Source organism: Myodes glareolus, chromosome 26 (genome assembly GCF_982192425.1).
Source record: "Myodes glareolus chromosome 26, mMyoGla1.1, whole genome shotgun sequence".
Taxonomy (NCBI): Eukaryota; Metazoa; Chordata; class Mammalia; order Rodentia; family Cricetidae; genus Myodes; species Myodes glareolus.
Genome location: NC_142051.1, coordinates 19,732,721 through 19,755,180, shown reverse-complemented (window position 1 = coordinate 19,755,180; position 22,460 = coordinate 19,732,721). Strand labels below are relative to the sequence as shown.

At 43.0% G+C, this 22,460-nt stretch overlaps 1 protein-coding gene across 4 annotated transcripts in view; it reads right to left on the bottom strand.

The window, feature by feature from the left end:
* The window catches only part of Glipr1 (GLI pathogenesis related 1), a 31,595-nt gene extending 9,981 nt beyond the window's left edge, over nt 1-21,614 (bottom strand). The window contains exons 1-4 of one of the 4 annotated variants that reach the window (XM_048418216.3): nt 21,494-21,614; nt 5,653-5,795; nt 3,654-4,155; nt 791-1,030 (exon numbers count right to left, since the gene is read on the bottom strand). In XM_048418216.3, coding sequence (XP_048274173.3) covers nt 791-1,030; nt 3,654-3,827 — 414 coding nt within the window. In that variant the 5' untranslated portion in view covers nt 3,828-4,155; nt 5,653-5,795; nt 21,494-21,614. Of the gene's footprint in view, nt 1-790; nt 1,031-3,653; nt 4,156-4,528; nt 4,650-5,652; nt 5,796-19,271; nt 19,353-21,493 lie in introns of those variants that run through there. The other 3 variants (XM_085683420.2, XM_048418215.3, XM_048418217.3) reach the window with 3 other exon arrangements.
* Between the last annotated feature and the right edge of the window lie 846 nt (nt 21,615-22,460).

The window sequence follows — 22,460 nt, the reverse complement described above, 5'->3', positions numbered from 1 at the left end:
GGATCAATTAACCAGGTATGGAAGGTGTACAATGTATATGAATAAGCCTGTTGCTTTAGTAGAATTTTAAGTAACTGAGCATGCAAAATACATGGCCCTCGGAAGATGACTCACTTTATAAGACTTGTAAGCCATACTTGTATCCCCTCATCTCAGGGAGTCACAATAAGGAGTAAAGTCAGGTTCATGTCATATAGACTTGAGGCAGTGAAAACTTCCCTAAAAAGTCTCCCTTTACATCCATGGGGAAAAGGAGGGCTTGTACTTGGGACACGAGAAAACTGACTTCCAAAATCATATCTATCTCTCATATAGATATGAGATCAAATTAGTGGTCCTAACCTCTTCAGGAGAGGATGTGACTCTCGACAACCATTTTATAAGTGAGCAGGGGCTTTACACCTTCCTAAGCCGATAGTCTCGTTCAGTTCTTACCACAAGCACAGAAGGGAGGTTCTACCATCCATATGTCAACCAAGCATCAAAAGATTGAGTTAGAGAGCTTACGGTGCTTCCCTAAAGCCACTTAGCTAACGAGGAGAGTTCAGATTTGTTGATCAGAGACATTGCAAGGCTTTAAGTCACATAACATGCAGGCTATCTCATATGGGTGTCTCATACTGCCTGAGCTGATGGCTCTTGCATATGACCTTATCCATGTAACTAATTCTCCAAGGACACTTTCCTCTCATATTTATAATCCTACTAGCTCACTATCTATTTTCCAACTCCACATTCAGTTTTCTACCTTTAAGAAGGTAATTCTAAGAGGCTATAGGGATGTACTTACCTGAGTGTAATGGCCACAGACACCCGTGCATCTCCTAGTCCTAAAGTCATAGTCCTTGACTTCATTGTACCAGGATGAGATGGCTGAAGATACTGAAAAGAGGCTTAAAGATCCAGTCCAGATATTTTCTCCCACTGCGGTGAAGTTCGGGTGCAGCCGTGATTTCAGCCGTGGGTTGTGTTCAAACTGGCAAACTTTTGCCCATGATTTTGCAATGCGGGCTAGTTCTGAGTCCCAAGACTGAAAAATAATTAATGATATAGGAGTCAAGAAAAAAAAAAAACTCCTCTTCAAAACTGTGACAATGCAAGGCCTTTTGCCCGCTCATCCAGATGTGCAGAGCCCATTGGATACTATTTACTTTGTCACCCGGTTCTGCTTCCTTTTGGAGTGGGAGTCAAAGCGGCAAATGGAAAGGCAGTGAGAACTGCGGAGGAGCTACAACCTAGAGTAACTAGTCTCAACCTGCTAACTTGGGCAAGAATACAAAGTCATCAGGTCAGAGAACACGACTAGGAGAGGAGAAGCGGAAACATCCATGTCTGCAGGCGACATGGACTGACAACCAGACACACTAAAAGCTGGAAAAGCCCAGTGAGGTAGCAGGACAAACAGAATAGCAAGCTACCCTGTGGTAGCTTCTGTAGGAAGTAGTAATGAACTTGCTAAACAACAAAACAAAAAAAGAAACCTCCAGAATAGTTCCAGTTATTCTGGTTGTCCACTGACAATAAAATATGTAGGAATCAACCTTATCATGAGGGTGAAAGACATCTACAATAAGAACCCAACACTGAAGACAGATACTATAGAAGACACCAGAGTGATGGTTCTCCACCTGGGGGTCATGACCCCTTTGAGGGTGAAGGACCCCTTCACAGGGGTAGCATATCAGATATTTACATTCTGATTCATAACAGTAGCAAAACTACAGTTATGAAGCAGCAATGAAGACAATTTTATGGTTGGGGGTCACCGCGGCACGAGGAACTGTATTGAAGGGTCACGGCGTTAGGAAGGTTGAGAACCCCGGCACTAGAGAGTGGGAAAGTTGTTCCTGCTCATGAATTTTTTTTTTATATTTTCAAATGGCAGTACTGATGAAAGATGTTTACAGATTCACTTCACTGCTAATGCTTCCTTCCTAAAGCTAGAAAGAAGAAAATCAGAAGTTAACACAGAAACACAAGAGACTCCATATGCCAAAGGACTTCTGAGCAAAAGTATTGCCGCTAGAGGAATCATCACTCTGGACTTCAAAAATATAAAGTGTGGTCAGAAAACAGTCTACTGGAAGAGGACACTAGGCAAATGGTGTCTGGCTGGGGAAACTGGATACACATGCACACATGGAAGCATGAACCTGGTTTCTTCCGGTGTGTAACATACCAAGTCAGAATGTGTTACAAAAAACCTTAAGTTGAGACCTGAAACTACCACAGCCAATGCCTCAGTTTCGCTTCCTCTTTTTCTATCTGGAGCTTTTCTTTCTTTTTTGACTAATTGCTTTGGCTAAGATTTCAGTATATGAGGCATAGGCAAGAATTTTCTGAGTAGGGCTCATGCCAATGAGACTGCATCAGTTAAAAACCATAGGCACAGTGGTGGCACTACCAGAGCCAAGTGACCTCCTAAAGGAGGGCAGAGAAATTGAGTGTGATGGTACATGCCTTTAATTACAACACTGATGGTGGGATGCAGAGCATCCGGCTGATCTCATCTACATATCAAGTTCCAGGCTAGCCAGGACTGGTGAGAGTGTATCTCAAAAAGATAAAAGGCAGAAAATATTTTCCAGATACTCATCCGCCAATGGATTACATCTCCAAAACATTTGAAGAACTAAAGGTGTTGAACACGAACAGAATGAAAAAGCCAACAGCCAGCAGACAGCTGAACTGAACAGAGTCCTCAAAGGAAGTGTAGGTCAACATCCTTAGCCATTAGCGGTATGCAAACGGAAAGCACAGTAAGAACACATCTTACCTTAGTCAGTACAACATCTAATTCAGAAAATAAACGGCATCAAAGACGTGGGTGGAGAAAAGCCCTAATAGGAACACAAACTAGTTCAGCCACTGTGGGAATCAATATATAGGGTCACCAAAAAATATAGATGAATACTATCATGTGATTCAGCTATAGCATTTTTGGGCATAGCTACAGGAATCTACACTTTAGAGATATCTGCATATCCATGTCTATTGTGGTACTATTGACAATATCCAAGCTCTGGATCACAACTGATTGTTCACAAATAGATGAAGGGATGAGCGAAGTATGTGTATGTGTGTATTTCTATACATACCGTGGAGTATTGTTGAGTCAAAGTTATGACATTTGCAGGAAAATGGATGGATTGGAGATCACCATGTTAAGTGAAATAGAGCAGATTCCGAAGAGGCACAGGATCAGAGGGCCAGAGGACCAAAAGGCAAAAGGGCAATAGGAGGAATATAATCAAAGCACGTTGTAAGAAATTATCATAATAAATCCACCATTATTTTATACAGAACATGATAAAAAGAAAAACAGTCCTTAAGACACAGAAAGAACCATCACACATACTAACAGGCAAAGAAGTGGCAGAAAGGAGAAGTCTATGGCTCGTGGCTGGCGAAAGGGAAGTATCCAGAAAGAACTGGACCATGCCGCCTGTGGCATTGCTTAAGACAGAGTTGGAGGGAGGGATCCATTGTGTGGGTTCCAATCATACACCAAGTGAACTGCACACAGTAATCACAAGCAAAACAACAATAACAACAACAAAAAACATTCGGGATTACCCAGAATTCACACCCAGTTTAGCACAGGCAGGCTGCCTCTGATGGACGCGTGCCCAAAACACTGTTCTCACACTCACCATGTACATCATGTTCCTGGCTGTCGGATTCACTTGGGCCCGGTGCTGGTTGTGGATTTGCACACATTGTTGGATGAAATCCTCATTGGTTATATCTGGCAAAGTACTTGCGGTATATGAAGAACTAGAAACGGAAGAAGCCATCCAGACCAGTATTGCAAGGGTGGCCTGCATGATGCCTCTGGCTGTGGTTGGACTTAGAACCCAGAGCCCCCGGGGTTCTGATAGAATGCTCTCAGTTTTCAGACTTTTTTTTTTTCTGTGCTGGAAGGTTGAACCCAGGGTCGATTGTGTTGGGCAAGGGCTCTGCCCCTGAGCTACATCTTCAGCACTCTGCTTCTTTGAGACCAGCCTCACCAAGCACAGTTGACCTCAGCTGGAGAAGTCGGAAAGCAGAACGTTGAGTCGTTATGAAACTCACGAGCTGGATTTCTCCATATATGGCTTGCAGCTCAGTTTGTCGTTAACCCCGTCCCGTCGGTGCTTCTGGGTGACACAGCACCTACAAAACACAGATTCTTGTGAGGCGGCATCAAGCTTTGAGCTGAGGTATTTCCAAAGGAATTTCTGTGGGCTCCAGAAATAAGTCACGTGTTAGTCAGGCTTCTTGAAAGGAAGAGAAATGACAGACTATACGTATTCACTGGGGATCTGTTACTCTGGCTTAGAGGATGTGGCCTGAGGGGTCCGACAATGGTTGACTCATGCCAGTCAAAGCAAGACGCTGGTAGCCTCTGAGGCGGGATGTCACAGCAGTCAAATTCTGGAATTGGCGACCTGGAGGATTCCTGAAGAGCTGCTGGCTTTCAGTCTACACTGGACTCCTGAAGAAGCCGCGTTTAACACCAACCACAACAGGAAATGAAGGAACTTACCAGTCAAGAGGGGAGGCAAGCAAACCAAAAGCAACTTTCTTCCTGGGTCCCCTTTTAAAAATGTGAGCTAGCACCAGAAGGCAGAAGGCGTGGCTCAGATTTAGAGTGGGTCGTCCTGCTACAAATGATCTGATTAAGAAAAGTCCCCTCAGGAGTGCCCAGCGGCTTAGGTTTTTGTTGATTCCAGATGTAGTCAATTTGACTGGCAAGATTACCATTACGAATCTCTACCAAAGGACTTGCAAATGTTTTTTTTGCAAAACCTTTTTTTGTTGGATTCCTCTGTGCAAAACAGTGGTGGGAATACAGTGACCCCTGCTTTATCAGTGTCTGAATGAGCGCTGCGAATAGACACTTTCCTATCCAGACATAGTGGTAAAGTCCAAGTTACAAGGCATGCACAGTTAAGAGATAACAGTAATGATAATAAACTCAAACAAGTAAGGGTATTTACCGATAAACTTGTCAGCATCACCACTATATGCATTGAGACCATTATTAAGTAAAATAAAGGTTTCTAGGACATGGACAACAATACCTAAAATTTATCGGGGGGAAAAAAAAACCCTGTTTTGTTATTAAAACAGTTACTAAGTGACCAATAACTAATGACAAAAATGATAGTATGTATATACTGGACTAAGGTGGGGTGACTTTCAGCACAGAAAGCAAATTCAGTGCCAAATTTAATGGTGGCTTGAACACCCCCCTTGCACACATGCAGCTCCCAGGCCTTTTTATCTTGAAACTTGCCCCCGCTTGCTTTCTTTCCATTGCTGGGACCAAACATGGGGCAGAATAACTTGTGGGAGGAAAGGGTTCATACTGTGGTTAAGGCTTTGTGCAGAATTCAAAAGTAGAATTGTGAAACACGTACACACACAGGCGCGCTTGGTGAAGGAGGCAGGGAGGAAGCGGTGGGGGGGGGCGTCGTATGAGTTTCATTCTGTAGCGAGGAGCAACTAGCTGTGTGACCTGCAACAGCTTAGCACACTCCTTAAGTTCTTAGAAACCTAAGAACTTTCACACCACACCCAATTAGTGAGGACTGAAGCACTATGCTGGAGGCAGGAACGGAAGCAGAGACTAAGAAGAAAGGCTATTTACTGCCTTGCTCGGCTTACTTTCTTATAGTCCCCAGGACCACAATAGGCTGCATCCTCCCATGTCAGTTGTGAATCAAAACTATGCTCCATGGGCTTTCTAATGGCTGGTCTGATGGATCCATTCTTTACTGGAGGGTTCTTTTTCCCGGTGAGTCCAGTTCCTGTCAAGTTGACAAAAACACTGTCAGCGCAATACCGAAATGATTCTTGCTTTCGGTCTTTGCCACAGTGGTGTTTTAGCAAATTCTGTTTCTAATTTTCTGCATTTTTATTGATTACTTGTTTTCTTACAGTGGAAACACACTATCTATTGTAATAAGAAAACAACCGTTATTCTGGAGAGTCATATGCAAATTAACACAGACACGGCATGGTAGACCTGCACACACATGAAAGGGTATTAGTACCCTCCTGTATCATAACTGTCACTGCAAGAGAGGGTGGAGGAGAAATGACATAAGGATCCATTTCACTCTTACCCTCTCTAATTAGATTCTGGAAAGCCCTGGGATTCACAAGCCTCCAGCACACTGATTCTCAGCCTATGGGTTGCGATCTCCAGGGTGGGGGGTGGTTTGACAAACCAAAGGGTCAAAAGGCGGTTTGACCCTTTCACAGGGTTTCCTAACACCATCAGAAAAACACATTTATATTATGAGTCAAAGCAGTAGCAAAATTAGTTATAAAATAGCAATGGAAATAATTTTATGTTGGGGAGGGGTCACCACAGCATGAGGAACTGTGTCCAAGGATGGCAGCCATCAGGAAGGTCGAGAACCACTGCTCTAGAGAGAGAGACTCTTTCTTCAGCTCCCATGTTCAGTCAGTCACCACCGTTTCAAGCTGGGCAGTTCGTCTTTGTAACCAGGAATTCCAACTTTGGGGGTGTTCCCGTATGATGTAAGGTCTTACTCTCTAGCCTAGGCTGGCCTCAAATTTGTGATCCTCCTGCCTCAGCTTCTCAAGGGCTGAGATTACAGGCACGAGCTACCACACCTGGCTTCCATCTTTTCTTTCGAGACAGGGTCTCTCTAGTTTGTAGCCCTGGTTGTCCTGGAATTTACTAAACAGACCAGACTGGTCTCGAACTCACGGAGGTTCACCCACCTCTGCCTCCCCAGTACTGGGATTAAAGGTGTGAGCTACCGTACCCAGCAAGATTCTCTGGCATACTGCTGCTAATTCAGTCATATGTGTGTATGCACATTGGAACACATATCTGTGTGTTTTGAAAAATACAATTTAAACATTCAGAGGTTTCATGGAGGCCATAATTTTATGCATTTTGTATCATTTTTTCATAGCCATAGTTTAAGAATGCTATTGGTTATAATAACTCTTTATAAATACTTCATGAACTGTATTCTCTACAGATGAATGCACCATAGTTTGTGTACTATTATATATATATACATGCATATAAGTATTCAGATTCTTTCAAGTTTTTTCACAAAATGCTGTAGAAATCTTTAGGGAGGGCTGGAGAGATGGCTCAGCAGTTAAGAGCATTGCCTGCTCTTCCAAAGGTCCTGAGTTCAATTCCCAGCAACCACATGGTGGCTCACAACCAACTGTAATGAGGTCTGGTGCCCTCTTCTGGCCTTCAGGCATACACGCAGAAAAAATATTGTATACATAATAAATAAATAAATAAATAAATATTTTTTTAAAAAAAATCTTTAGGGAGAGTCATGTGAAATTACCTTTAGAACTTAAACTAATTTATATTATTAGTGTGTGCCTATCAGGATGGCATCTTCATAGACAATAGATACTTATGTACACATCTGGATTTTCATGTTGTAAGGTAACAGTAGAGTGAGATAATAATGGAACAGGCCAGAATAAATTTTATTTGGAAATGACTAGAGGAAAAGAAATCTCAGTATAGAACTAGGCTCAACATCAATAAAGACACCTGAGGAATTAGAGTTATGAAGTGGAGGACATCAAGGGGACAGCAGGGTTAACAATGCTGACGTCAAGACAGGGAGTTCAGCTATCAAGACAGGAGAGATTGACACTCTCTCTGGACTGCCAGAAAAGCATTTTTTGTGAATGTAGGTCCGCTCAGGCCTAGCAAAGCGCCACAGATGAAGGCCTAGCACAGCTGAGTGCTTAGAGTGTCCCGAGGGGTTTGGTCAAGGAGACAATACTTGGGGTTTGGTCAAGGAGTCAATACTTAGCATCTCCCCCTTTTTGCAGGCTAGTTTTAGCTTATCACTTCCCAACTTTAGCTAATCTTGGGGGATAGTTTTTCCAGAGATGGATCTGACCTGGAACTTCCACATTTGCCCTTGGATTTATGAACTTACATACCAAGAAGAAGAGCTCCCAGATCAACATTATGGGTGCCAGGATCAACTGTGCTCACACCAAAACAGTGGCTTAAAACACGAATTTGAAGGTAATTGTTATCAGCCAGACTGATACAATTTTGCTGCGACAAAATTCCCAGGGAGACACCTCAGAGGAGGAGAGTTTAGGGGTTCGGTCCACGTTGTTTCTAGGCCAGGGTAAGGTGGCGCGTGTGGATACAGCGTTGAGGGACAGAGCTGTGTACTGGTGTCCAAGCAGAGAGCAAGGAGGAGGGTCAGGGGACAAAAGTGCATCTTTCCCGGGTGTGACCCTAATGACTTCCCTCCTCCTCCTAAGCCCATCTTCTACTTTGCATACCCTTCAATAGTTTCTTCTGAGTAAGTTTCCTGTACCACACCCCAATACATGAACCTGTGGAGATATTTTCTTCAGACTATGCTGAGAGTGAATATCAGGCACTCCTAAACTCCCAAACATGGCTATAATTATTACAAATATATTTTAGGCTTTCCATAGCACTGGTATGTTTTAGGTATTTAAAAGGCATTCGTATTCTCTTGTGTTTCTCACTTCTCTAATGAATCCTTTGAAGCTGAAATACAGGTAACCGGGTTTCACATAAACGTCAGAGGGTTCCTGTCCTTCTGTAAGAAGAGAATCTGCCTGTGAGCGCTGTCATGCTTCTCCAGTGAAATCTACTGGGGAGACTTACCCCTCGGCAGTTACTTTACCAGATTCTCAGCAACCGGGAAGACCACTGCACAATAGAAAACCATACAGGAAATGCAGCTATCCTGCAGAAAAGTTGAGAGCTGCTGTGAAGTTACCATGGTAACATAACTTCCTCTTTCTCTAAAACCTTGTAGCTACACACTCATTGTCTTTTCAGCTCTTTGGATTTGCCCTTTGCCCTTACCTAGAAAGACTAACTGGTGCATGATAGAATATTCCACGGACTCAAAAGAAGATGGTAGAGCCATCTTCTGCCAGGTCACCACGATCATCTTGTATTTTTAACCACACTATCGCCTGATATATTCTATTAATGTTTTCTTCCTTATGACCCAGGAATTACACAGGTGCATTACATTTTTAAAATGTTTCTCTGTTTGGGACTGTGGTCCCCCCCACCCCAGACCCTGTAAACGACTTGTTTTTCTCTGCTCTGAGCAGTCTGCAGCTGGCTCTGAGCACGAGACCCTGATGGCAGGGGAGTGGTTTCTAGTGGGTCTATAGCTGAAAGATCCCGAGAGCCGGGTCGTGGCCAGAGCCCGAGATAAGCTGACAACAAAGGGGGCATTCTTGTTTCAAGGATGACCCACGTCTCTATCTCTCTGTATTTGTGTGTATTTGTGTGTTTCAATCTCCAGCTCCTTACCCGGCTTGTGAACCGTACCGTAGCGCGTAGAATCGGTGCTGTGTTTTACATTTTATCTAATTTTATTTTACGTCATTGAGATAAGGTCTCTGTAGCTCAAGCCGGTCTTGAACATGCTATGGGGGCAGGATGACTTTTAGCTCTTGGTTCCCATTTTCTCCAAGTACTAGTATTTCAGGTGCTCACCAACCATACCGCGTGATAGGCACATATTGAATGAAGACTCTAAGGGCCAGAGTTAGAAAACTAAGTCAAGTTCACACAGGAAAAGAAAGGAAATAAGTAAACATGAGTCGTCCCTTTTCATAGCAGAAATAGCTTTTGGACCTTGGTACTAATGCAGGGACTGGTGGCTCTACTCTGTTCTCCCAGGTGTTTCTGGGCTATGACATTGAGGAGCCACTACTTGACATCTCTGTGCTTCTTTTCCCCTAATGATATCTTTTCCCTGCTAAAGAGCTAGGCTGAATTGTGTAATCTCATTCCCTGTATCTTGGGCTGTTAACATTCGAACCTTCCAGCTTCCCACCGCAGCTTCCAGACCACCACGACCAGGCCTGCCCTGGGAGTGTTTCAGATATGTGGAATTCATTTTATACCAAATACTACATTAGCATCATTATCCACAGGTCTCTTTTATGGTCCTGGGAGACTTTGGCATTGGCCTATAAAACCTTTCTATTTGAATTATCTAGTGCTCTCCTGGTCCAACTCTGTTCTATGGTTTAACAAATGAGTTGTGGAGACATAGCTTGGGCCTTACCAACTTAGACTTGCTTCGACTTCAATTTCTATCATTTGGTCCTCCTTGGTGCCTAATGTCTGCCCTGTCTGCCACCATACTGGTGGTGGCTTCAGGCCTCAAATTATTTTTTTAACCTATCATCATTAACTCTAACCTATTTTTTTTTCATTTTGCAAGCCTGAGAGCTAGCATGCAACAATCACAAATATGTCATACCAGTATTTTCAAACATATGCACGTGTGTGCGCGCACACACACACACATACACACACAGAGGGATGGAGAGATGGCTAAGTGGATAAGAGCACTGGGTGAGACCTGCCCAGCCGGAGGGGAGTGCAGGGCACCTCCAGCTCCTGCTACAGGGGCTTCTTGGCTCAGTACAACTCTCCCGCTCAAGTTCACCCTTTTGTCTGCAGGGTCCTTCAACCTCCAAGAGTCCTCCTGTCCCTGTGCTGAGGACAACCTTTCAGACTACCTGCCCTATTGTCTATGAGGTCCTTGACTCAGGAACAGTTTCTGCTCCTGCACTGAGGAGATCCACCCAGAGTCAGTCACAGCAAAGATTAGACCAAGACGCCAAGACTCTCCTGGCTGTATTTGAAGGAAGAGATGGGCAGGCGCCAATGCAAGAATTCCTCCAACAACCTGAAAGGCAACATGACTTCACCAGAATTCAGGGATCAAGCAACAAGAAGAATTGAACACCCTACTCCAGAAGAAATAGAAGAAATCGACTTTAAACGGAACTATATGAAAATGATAGAGAAACTTAAACAGGAGGTGAAAAACTGCCGTAAAGAAATGGAGATGACAAGCAAAAAGGTAGATGAAATGAATAAATCTCTCAAAGACACCCAAGAAAACCAAGAAAAAGCAATAGAATAGGTAAGGGAAACAGTTCAAGACTTGAAAAATGAAATGGAGGTAATGAAGAAAACACAAACAGAGGGGAGGCTGGATATGGAATTGGGTAAACAAACAGGAACTACAGAGACAAGTATTGCCAACAGAATACAAGAGATAGAAGAAAGAATCTCAGACACTGAAGATACTATAGAGGAAATAAACTCACTGATTAAAGAACAAAACAAATCCAACAAATTCTTAACACAAAACATACAGGAAATCTGGGACACTATGATAAGACCAAATCTAAGAATAGGGGTAGAAGAAGCAGAAGATTTACAGCTCAAAGGCCCAGAAAATATATTTAAAATTATAGAATAAAACTTTCCCAACCTAAAGAAGGATATTCCTATGAAGGTACAAGAAGGATACAGAATACCAAATAGACTGGATCAAAAAAAGCATCCCCTCACCATATAATAATCAAAACACAAAACATACAGAATAAAGAACGAATATTAAGAGCTGCAAGAGAAAAAGGTTGAGTAACAAATAAAGGGAAACCTATCAGAATTACACCTGACTTCTCAAATGGAAACCATGAAAGCCAGAAGGTCCTGGATAGAGGTACTGCAGAAACTAAGAGACCATGGATGGAAGCCCAGAATACTATACCTGGCAAAGCTCGCATTCACCATGGATGGAGTAAACAAGCTATTCTAGGACAAAAACAGATTTAAACAATACATAGCCACAAACCCAGCCTTACAGAAAATACTAGAAGGAAAATCACAAACCAAGAAAGCCAACAACACCCATAATAACACAAGCATCTGACAACCCTCCACCAGCACAACTCAAAGAAGGGAAACACACAAACACTACCACCAGGGAAAATAACCGGAGTTAACAATCACTGGTCATTAATATCACTTAATATCAATGGACTCAATTCACCTATAAAAAGGCACAGGTTAAGAGAATGGATACGAAACCAGGATCCAACATTCTGCTGCCTACAAGAAACACACCTCAAACTCAAAGACAGATACTACCTCAGAGTAAAGGGTTGGGAAAAGATTTTTCAATCAAAGAAACAAGCAGGTGTGGCTATACTAATATCTAACAAAATTGATTTCAAACTAAAATCAATCAGAAGAGATGGAGATGGACACTTTATACTCATGTCAGGAACAATTCATCAAGAGGAAGTCTCAATCCTGAATATCTACACCCCTAATATAAAAGCACCCACATTATGTAAAAGAAACATTACCAGAACTAAGAGCATACATCAAACCCCACACTCTAATAGTGGTTGATTTCAACAGACCTCTCTCACCAATGGACAGGTCAACCAGACAGAAACTTAACAGAGAAATAAGAGAACTAACAGATGTAATGAACCAAATGGGCCTAACAGACATCTATAGAACATTCCACCCAAACAGAAAAGAATATACCTTCTTCTCAGCATCTCATGGAATCTTCTCAAAAATTGATCACATAATTGGTAACAAAGCAAACATCCATAGATATAAAGAAATTGGAGTAACCACCTGTGTACTATCGAATCACCATGGAATAAAGTTAGAATTCAACAATTCTAACACCAGAAAGCCTACAAACTCTTGGAAACTGAACAGTCAACTATTGAACCACCCCTGGGTGAAGAAAGAAAGAAAGAAATCAAAGTCTTCCTTGAATTCAACGAAAATAAAGACACAACATACCCAAACCTACGGGACTCTATGAAAGCAGTGCTAAGAGGAAAGTTCATAGCACTAAGTGCCCACATAAAGAAAACGGAGAAAGCACACATTAGAGACTTAGCAGCACACCCGAAAGCGCTAGAAAAAAATGAAGCAGATTCACCCAGGAGGTGAAGACTGGAAATAATCAAACTGAGGGCTGAAATCAACAAAATTGAAACACAGAAAACAATCCAAAGAATCAATGAAACAAAAAGCTGGTTCCTGCAGAAAATCAACAAGATTGACAAGCCCCTATCTTAACTAATCAAATGCCAGAGAGAGAACACACAAATTAACAAGATCAGAAATGAAAAGGGGGACATAACCACAAACACAGAGGAAATCCAGAGAATAATTAGATCTTACTACAAAAAGCCTGTATGCCACAAAATTGTAAAATGTGAAAGAAATGGACACTTTTTTAGATAAATACCATATACAAAAATTAAGTCAAGACCAGGTGAGCAGTTTAAATAGACCTGTAAATCGCGAGGAAATAGAAGCTGTCATCAGAAACCTCCCTACCAAAGAAAGCCCTGGACCAGATGGTTTCAATGCAGAATTCTACCAGAACTTCCAAGAAAAGATAATACCTATACTCCTTAATGTGTTTCACAAAATAGAAACAGAAGAGTCATTGCCTAACTCCTTTTATGAAGCTACAGTCACCCTGATACACAAACTACACAAAGTCTTAACCAAGAAAGAGAATTACAGACCAATCTCACTCATAAACATCGATACAAAAATTCTCAATAAAATACTGGCAAACCGAATCCAAGAACATATCCAAGAAATTATACATTATGATCAAGTAGGCTTCATCCCAGAGAAGTAGGGCTGGTTCAACATGCAAAAATCTATCAACAGAATCCATCATATACATAAACTGAAGGGGAAAAAACATATGATCATTTCATTAGATTCTGAAAAAGCATTTGACAAAATTAAACACCCCTTTATAATAAAGGACTTGGAGAGATTAGGGATACAAGGTTCATTCCTTAATATAATAAAAACAATATACAGCAAGCTGACAGCTAACATTAAATTAAATGGAGAGAAATTCAAAGCCATCCCACTAAAATCAGGAACAAGACAAGGCTGTCCACTGTCTCCATACCTTTTCAATATAGTGCTTGAAGTTCTAGCACTAGCAATAAGACAGCATAAGGAGATCAAGGGGATTCGAATTGGAAAGGAAGTCAAACTTTCATTATTTGCAGATGATATGATAGTGTAAGTAAGCGACCCCAAAAACTCTACCAAAGAACTCCTACAAATGATCAACACCTTTAGTAATGTGGCAGGATACAAAATCAACTCGAAAATTGAAAAAATCAGTTGCCCTCCTATACATAAAGAACAAAGAATCAGAGAGGGAAATCAGAGAAACATCACCTTTCATGATAGCCACAAATAGCATAAAGTATCCTGGGGTAACTATAACCAAGGAAGTGAAAGATCTATTTGACAAGAACTTTAAGTCTTTGAAGAAAGAAATTGAGGAGGATACCAGAAAATGGGAAGATCTCCCATGCTCTTGAATTGGGAGGATCAACATAGTAAAAATGGCAATTCTACCAAAAGCAATCTATAGATTCAATGCAATTCCCATCAAAATCCCAACAAAATTCTTCACAGACCTTGAGAGAACAATAATCAAGTTTATATGGCAAAACAAAAAACCCAGGATAGCCAAAACAATCTTATACAATAAAGGAACCTCTGGAGGCATTACCATCCCTGACTTCAAACTCTATTACAGAGCTACAGTAATGAAAACTGCTTGGTATTGACACAAAAACAGAGTTGTTGACCAATGGAATCGAATTGAAGACCCGGATATTAACCCACAAGCCTATGAACACCTGATTTTCGACAAAGGAGCTAAAATTATACAATGGAGGAAAGAAAGCATCTTTAACAAATGGTGCTGGCATAACTGGATGTCAGCCTGTAGAAGAATGAAAATAGATCCATATCTATCACCATGCACAAAACTCAAGTCCAAATGGATTAAAGACCTCAATATTAATCTGACCACATTGAACCTGATAGAAGAGAAAGTGGAAAGTAGTCTACAACACATGGGCACAGGAGATCACTTCCTAGGTAGAACCCCAGTAGCACAGACAATAAGAACAACAATGAATAAATGGGACCTCCTGAAACTAAGAAGCTTCTGTAAAGCAAAGGACACTGTCATTAAGACAAAAAGGCAACCTACTGATTGGAAGAAGATCTTCACCAACCCCTCATCAGGCAAAGGTCTGATCTCCAAAATATACAAAGAACTCAAAAAACTAGACACAAACTCTAATTAACCCAATTAAAAAATGGGGTACTGAACTGAACAGAGAATTCTCAACAGAAGAAGTTCAAATGGCCAAAAGACACTTAAGGTCATGCTCAACCTCCGTAGTGATCAGGGAAATGTAAATCAAAACAACTTTGAGATACCATCTTATACCTGTCAGAATAGCTAAAATCAAAAACACCAATGATAGCCTATGCTGGAGAGGATGTGGAGTGAGGGAACACTCATCCATTGTTGGTGGAAATGCAAACTTGTGCAGCCACTGTGGAAATCAGTGTGGCGGTTTCTCAGGAAACTGGGAGTCAACCTCCCTCAGGACCCAGCAATTCCACTCTTGGGAATATACCCAAGAGATGCCCAATCATACTACAAAAGCATTTGTTCAACTATGTTCACAGCAGCACAATTTGTAATAGCCAGAACCTGGAAACAACCTAGGTGCCCCTCAATAGAAGAATGGTAAAGGAAGGTGTGGAACATATACACTTTAGAGTTTTACTCTGTGGTAAAAAAACAATGACTTCTTGAATTTTGCATGCAAATGGATGGAAATAGAAAACGCTTTACTGAGTGAGGTAAGCCAGACCCAAAAAGATGAATATGGTATGTACTCACTCATAAGTGGATTCTAGTCATAATTAAAGGACATTGAGTCTTTAATTCGTGATCCTAGAGAAGCTAAATCAGAAGGTGAACCCAAAGAAAATCATAGTTATCCTCCTGGATATTTGAAGTAGACAAGATTGCCAGGCAAAAGTTGGGGGCACGGGGGTAGGGGGTGGGGTGGTGTAAGGGAGATGGGTAGAGAGAAGGGAGAAGTGGAGGATTGGGGAGAGCTTGCACATTAAGTGAAATTATAGCAAATTTAGAAACAGGAACTAAAGAACAGAATCCGGGAATTTGATATACGCCGAGTTCCGTTCCTGGACTGGACATCACTGTCCTTAGTAGTGTCCCAGATAACTAGGCTGTTTCTTTGGCTCCTGTAACTGCCTTTCAAGACAGAAATGTCCTGAAGTTTCCTGGTGAAGATCCCTCCAGTTAAGGCCAGATTTTTATGTATTTCCAACAACTGAAAGGGAGAGATTCCCTTAAACCCATTAAATTAGTCCAGCATGACACTCTTACTAAAACCAGAGAAAAATCACAAGAGGAAGCTGTGGAGGAGTGATTTTTCACCGTTCCTAATGTTCCGTTGTGATGACCCCCAACCATAAAATTTTAATCGCTACTTCATAACTCTAATGTAAAATACCTGGGTCTTCCGATGGTCTTAGGCGACCCCTGTGAATGGGTGATTTGAACCCCAAAAGGGTGGCGACCCACAGATGGAGAACTGTTGCTGTAGACCAATATTCCTGATAAAAGATGCCAAAATTCCCAGCAACATTACTATCAGATCAAATTCAGTAAAACATCAAAGAGGAATGCAACACCATCAAGTTGATCCATTTTAGGGAGGCAAGAATGGTTCAACACAGTACCGCACCTCAACTGAATGGACACAATCCAATCTCAATAGTCACAGACGAAGGGTGTGTTAAAATCCAGCGTTCCTTCATGATAAAATTTATGAACAAATCGGCACAGAAAGATCATACATCAGCATAACAAAGGCTTTACGTAATAAATTCACAGTCAAAACTGTACTGAGTGTGTAGGTGAGGGAGAATTGAAATGTATACTATTTCCAGAAAGCTGTCATTTGCTTCATCAGAGCTCACAGGCCATGCCATATTGAACGCTAATAAGTACGATTGACTTTAGAATGTTTGCATACGAAGTTACACCCGGGGCGTTCTTAAACACTAAAGCAGCCTTCAAAGTACAGACAGGTCGGTGGTTCGTTTTCACTTTTGTTCTTTAGAAGTTGTTCTCAAAGGGAGGAAAAAGTGTGTTAGCGGCATGAAAACTTATTCGCTGTGGCTAAATGTCAAGCCAGTGTACAAGTCAGAAGCCTGCCGAGGGCAATCCAGAACCAGTAAGGCAGTAACAAGATACCAGCAGCGTTTTCAGCCCCAGCCCCCCAACCTGATTTCTTGATTGCAGACCTGTTTTTATCTCGGGGTCACCTGACTCACTGCAGGCATACAAAGGAAAGAATGTACAACAGAGTCTCTGCTTTGTGCTGTGAGTGGAAACATGACTTATTTGCAGAAAAGTTATTAGAGAGACATCGGCATCCCGAGCTAAACCCCATTGTGCGAGTTGAGTTTTGACCTCTGTAGAACTTGGCTTTCTGTTGCCGTGATAACCCGGTGACCAAGAGACAATCTGGGTAAGAAAGTGCTGTTTCCAACATACAGCTAGCTTACGGTCCGGTCCATCACCCAGGAAGACAACACAGAAACCTAGAGACCCCAACCACTAAAGCAGAGACCAAAGAGAAAAATGCTGCTTGCTACTCTTTTGGCTCAGCTTGCCTTTTACGACCCAGGAACACCTGCCAAGGGATGAGCCCGCCCACATTGTTTGTTAAGAAAACGCCCCTACAGGCATGCACAGAGGTTAATCTGCTGCAAGAAGTTCTTCAGTGGAGGTCCCTTGTTCCAGGTGTCTCTAATTTGTGTCAGCTGGCCAAAACTAACCAGCACAACAACTTCCAAAACTTTGAAATCCTGGTCTCTAACACAGGACGAGGGCCTTATAGGTACAATCAAGTTAAAGGAGACCATTGGGTTGTATTGCCCAGTATAGCTGCTCTCTTTAGGAGTACAAACCCAGACAGACAGAGGGAGATACAGAGACACAGAGACATAGAGGTAGAAACAGAGACAGAGTCAAAGACCAGAGAGAGACAAAGGTGCAGAGGGACAGAGAGGTGCAGAGAGACAGAGATCCAGAGAGAGAGAGAGAGAGAGAGACCAGACATATATACACATACACACACACACACACACACACACACACACACACAGGCAAGGAAGAGACAGGAGGAGGAAGAGACAGGAGGAGGAAGAGACAGATACAGGGGGAGCAAGACAGACGTGGGGAGGAGAGAAGAGCCATAGGAAAACAGACACAGGAGGAAGGGGTCATGGGAAAAATGGAGGCAGAGAATGGACTTTTTTTTGCCATAAGGCAAATAATTCCTGGCGCCAGTAGCAACTGGCAAAGTGGAGCATAGTCTGGCCAAGCTCTTGACTCTAGGGTTCCGGCCTTCAGGTATGAGATTGAACACACTTGTTATCTAGTTTGTTGTACTTTGACACAGTAATTCTAGAAACACTGTATCTAGTCCTGATTTGGAGAGTGAGGGCGATACCTCCTTATGGCAGAGTGGAGAACAGGATCTACTAAGAGAAAAGGTATTCTTGGGCTCGACTCAGGACTCGGGAGGTAAAGCAAACAAAACCAAACATTCCTATCCCTCTCTGACAGAACAGAGACACAGCAGTAGAGAGATCAGTTACAGTCCAGTGTTGGGGTTTTATGATGAGACAACGTTTCCTCATTTATCTGCAAAAATATTTTCTTGCTTTTTAGTTACGTAAACTGACAGATCCCCTCACATTAAAACTGAAATTACAGTCTACTTGTAAAAGAATAGTTGGTTTGTAATTGTTAGACGCTTAAAATAATGATTTGCAGTTTCGTTTTAAGATATTAAGTTTAGTATTAGAGGAATTCTTATGCAACGGCCACTTCGATGTTAACACATCAATTGGCGCCATCAAACATTTACTTAAGCCCTAATAATTGTATATAACATAAAAAAAATCATACAACTGTTTAAGATACAGTCCTGGCTAGAATGCAAGAATGTTTCATGTCAAGGGATGGAAGGGAGAATTTCAAAGTGTTCGGGAAAAGAACTTTAAGAAACAAACACCAAAACCCAAACCAAAACCAATAGCTGTGAAAAAGAGGTTCCAGGCCGGTTCCCACAGAGGGAGCCAATTAATAAGTGAGTGGCAGCTGGGCGGCAGTGGTGGCCCACTCTGCCTACCATGCTGGGTTTGATGGTACAGAAATCAGTTGAATAAATAAGGAGCCAATTTCCCGTGCTTGGAAGCTGTGCTGAGACTCGTTGATTTTCCCTTTTTACAGTATGGATTAACAATAATACCAAATATAGTGATGTTCGCTTAAGGCCAATAGGGAGACTTCTCTAAAGTTCCTGAAAGTTATTACTCCTTCCTAAAAAGAAAGAGGCTGAACAGACTGAAAAGCCAGCAGCTCCTTTTGGATCTACGAAGGAACAGAGGACGGGGCGGCCAGTTTTGATCTGCAGATGGAAGAGAGAACCAAATAGAAAGACTGAGAACTTACCAGAGCGTGGAGAGCAGCCACAGGGTAAGAAAGCTGTAACCGGAACTAAGGAATGGCTCTAGATGACTAAACCTTCATCAGCCTGCAGGAGATTGGGCCTGTCATTAGTCACAGGCTGGGAGAGGCTTACGGGCCCTGTCCCTCCCTTCTTCCCCCTCCCCCAATGAACTATAAGGTACTGGGAAGTCAGGGGTGGGGTACGAGGATGGGGAGGGACCCAGGGCCAAGGGCCAGGTCCAAACTCACGATCACAGGATAAACTCAGAGGGTTGCAAAACAGAACAAAACATCAGGAATGGGAGAAGGGGATTTGTCTGAAAGAGGGAAGTTGATGTTGGTGGTAGGAGAGAGATAGGAGAGGGTGATGGGGTGCGAGTTACCAGAATGCTACTTGTATACATTAATACAATTGTCCAAGGATGTAAGGAAAATCGTAGTTAAAACAACCTCAGTGAACCCAAGGGAGCCCAGGAGCCACGCTTTTCCCTGCTTATCTCCAGGAATGCTACCAGGTCCTCATTGTAAATACCAGAGAAAAGAAAATTCCTTGGCTTCTGGGTGAAGGAGCAGTCCTGCTGACGTGCCCTGGAGCACTATCGTTGGACAAAGTCTTCTCTCAGCGGAGGCCGTTTCACAGAATCTCAACTCCTGGGTCTGCTCAGAACCCAGCAGAAGTGAATGAGGGAGAAGATCCAATCTGAGGCTTCTTTTCCTGTCCTGTCCTACCCAAGGGCAAAGGGGAGCTGAGAAACACTTAAATCACTGCCCAGAGATGTCAGCTCATTGCAAAGCTGAGTCGCAGCGTTTTCCTGCCTCGTCAAGGTGAGCCGAAATTGCCCGAAGCAGCCACATCTGTGTTGACACCCCTGTGTACTTTTTAGACTCTGTGACTGTGGAGAGATGAGATGATAAAGACCCAGGGCCCAAATCGTGCTGAACTCTCTCTAATCCCCCTACAAGGCATTTATTATCAACTTCTGTACTGGACTTACGAAAATCTTAATAATTAAGCAAAATGTCTGTAATATGTTAATTTAGCAGATGCTGTAGTTGGGGTGGGGGAGAACATAACGATGTCTACCCTCCATCTAAGGTCTCAAGGACAGGCCAAAACTGGATTACACAAAGTTCACCCTGGGGAACTGATAAGTTTATTGGACTTCCTTATTGAGAACAGGTGAGGGGTTACTTGCTAGAGCGTGGGGGCTCTCCTCCAAAGCCACACCAGAACTCTGTCAAGTAGAGATGACTTTCCCATAATAACCGTATTGATGGATCCCTCCCTACACTAATCTCTTCCCCCTCCTGCTATCTCTAGCCCCTTTCCAGGGCACTTGTGTGGTTAGGTCAAAGAAACATACAGCAGGTGGTAGGGAGAGGATGGGGTATGCAGGTGAATCTGCTGACCCTCCTCACCCTCTAGGAGGCCATGTAACAAGTCAACAGGTCCAGCTGGGATGACCGGTTGCCAGGAGGCACAGCTGAACACCTCACGATAGCGGCTGTTTGGTTTGTGGTAGTCCTGCTCAGCATCCAACATCCCCATAATTTCCCCCCTGCTCTTGCGTTCCCTCTGCCCCCCTCTTCCACAAAGTTTCCAGAGGGTGGTGACAGAGATGTCTGCTCTCTAAATCCAATGAGGGAACAAACCCTTGTGCCCTTTTATTTCGCCTTCAGCCCACGGCTGTTAGCAAGTTAGGGGAGGGGATGGTATCTCTTTTCCTAGAAAACACCAGTGAGGAAAATGATGAAAAAGAGGAATAGAAATTTTTCCAAATATTTAGACTGTGGTAACAAACAATGATTGTGAACAAATGTGCGGAAGCACTTTTGGTGGCACATACGCTTCTCCACGGAAACCTGACTTCCCTGGTTACAGACCTTTGCCTCTTGCCTCCCTGTACCAGGTACCAGGTGTGACTTTCCCCCTGGGATGCTGTCCTTAAGCCCAACCAGAAATCTAGGTCGGCTCAGAAACACTCGGGCCACTATGGTGCTACTTGACACTTTTATTGCTACTGCCTGGCACTTTTGTTGTGAAGTATCCAGGACCCAAGCAGAGCAGGACCTCTGACCTTGATTCTCCCAGAGTCCTTCACAACTTCTGGCTTCACAGGAGCTAGCTAGGAGGGAGGCATTTCGATCCTAGTCCTAGCTTTGTTTCTCCAAGTCTGGCAGCCAAAGCATGCGGTCTCTCAATCTCTTTAGCTATGGAGTCTTACCATGACAGCGGCCGCTAAAGTCTCTGTGGTCAAAGCCAATGCCGAGGAAAGCAACTTACTCCTAACGCCGAGATTCCCAACCGTCTTACTTCCGTGACTACTGCAGTGATAAAGCCCCACAGCCAAATGTGACTTGGAGAGGAAAGGGTTTGTTTTGCTTCCACTTTCATATCACAGTTCGTCACTGAAAGAAATAGGAGCAGGAACTCAAGCAGATCAGGAACCCAGAGGCAGGAGCTCCTTACAAACTCTGCCCCTCAAGGATTTGCTCAGCTCGCTGCTTTATTATAGAACCCAGTACCACGGGCCAAGGGTGTCTCCACCCTGGACTGGGCCCTCCCACATCGGTCAGCAATTAAGGAAATGTCCTACAGTTGAATCTTAGGGACGTATATTCTTCATTTAGGTTCTCTCTTCTCTGATGACTCCAGCTTGTGTCAAGTTGGCATAAAAGCCAGTTGGCATGCTAACTAATCTCCTCTTGGCTTCTAGGAGCACGTGTTTACCTTTTACATACCCTTTAACATCTGCAGGCACAGGCTACTGCGAACTTCCCCCGATTACCTTGATGGCTATCACTTGCATCTTTCCCAACCGCACGGAGAATTCTCGGTCTGCGTGACTCAGTAAAACACTCCACGTTTGGCGTTTATGCCAGCCACATGTAAGAAGACCTTCATACAGAGGCTGGGCAGAACAGTGATGGAAAGTCCCAAGTCACCCCAAAATGAAGAGTGAGTGGGTGGAGAGAATCCTTGGGGAGGCAATTGAACGTCCATTGGTCCCTGGGAATGTCAGGTTATTACAGAAGTTCGAAAACTACCGGCGACCTTGGCCATTACTTCAGGGGAGTAGCTAGGAAGGGTCTCATCCCAAGAGACCTGCCGTGGGACAATGGTCTTTTAGCTTGTCACTTGTATTATTTTTAATAAAACACCGATTGGTCAATAGCCAGGCAGAAAGTATA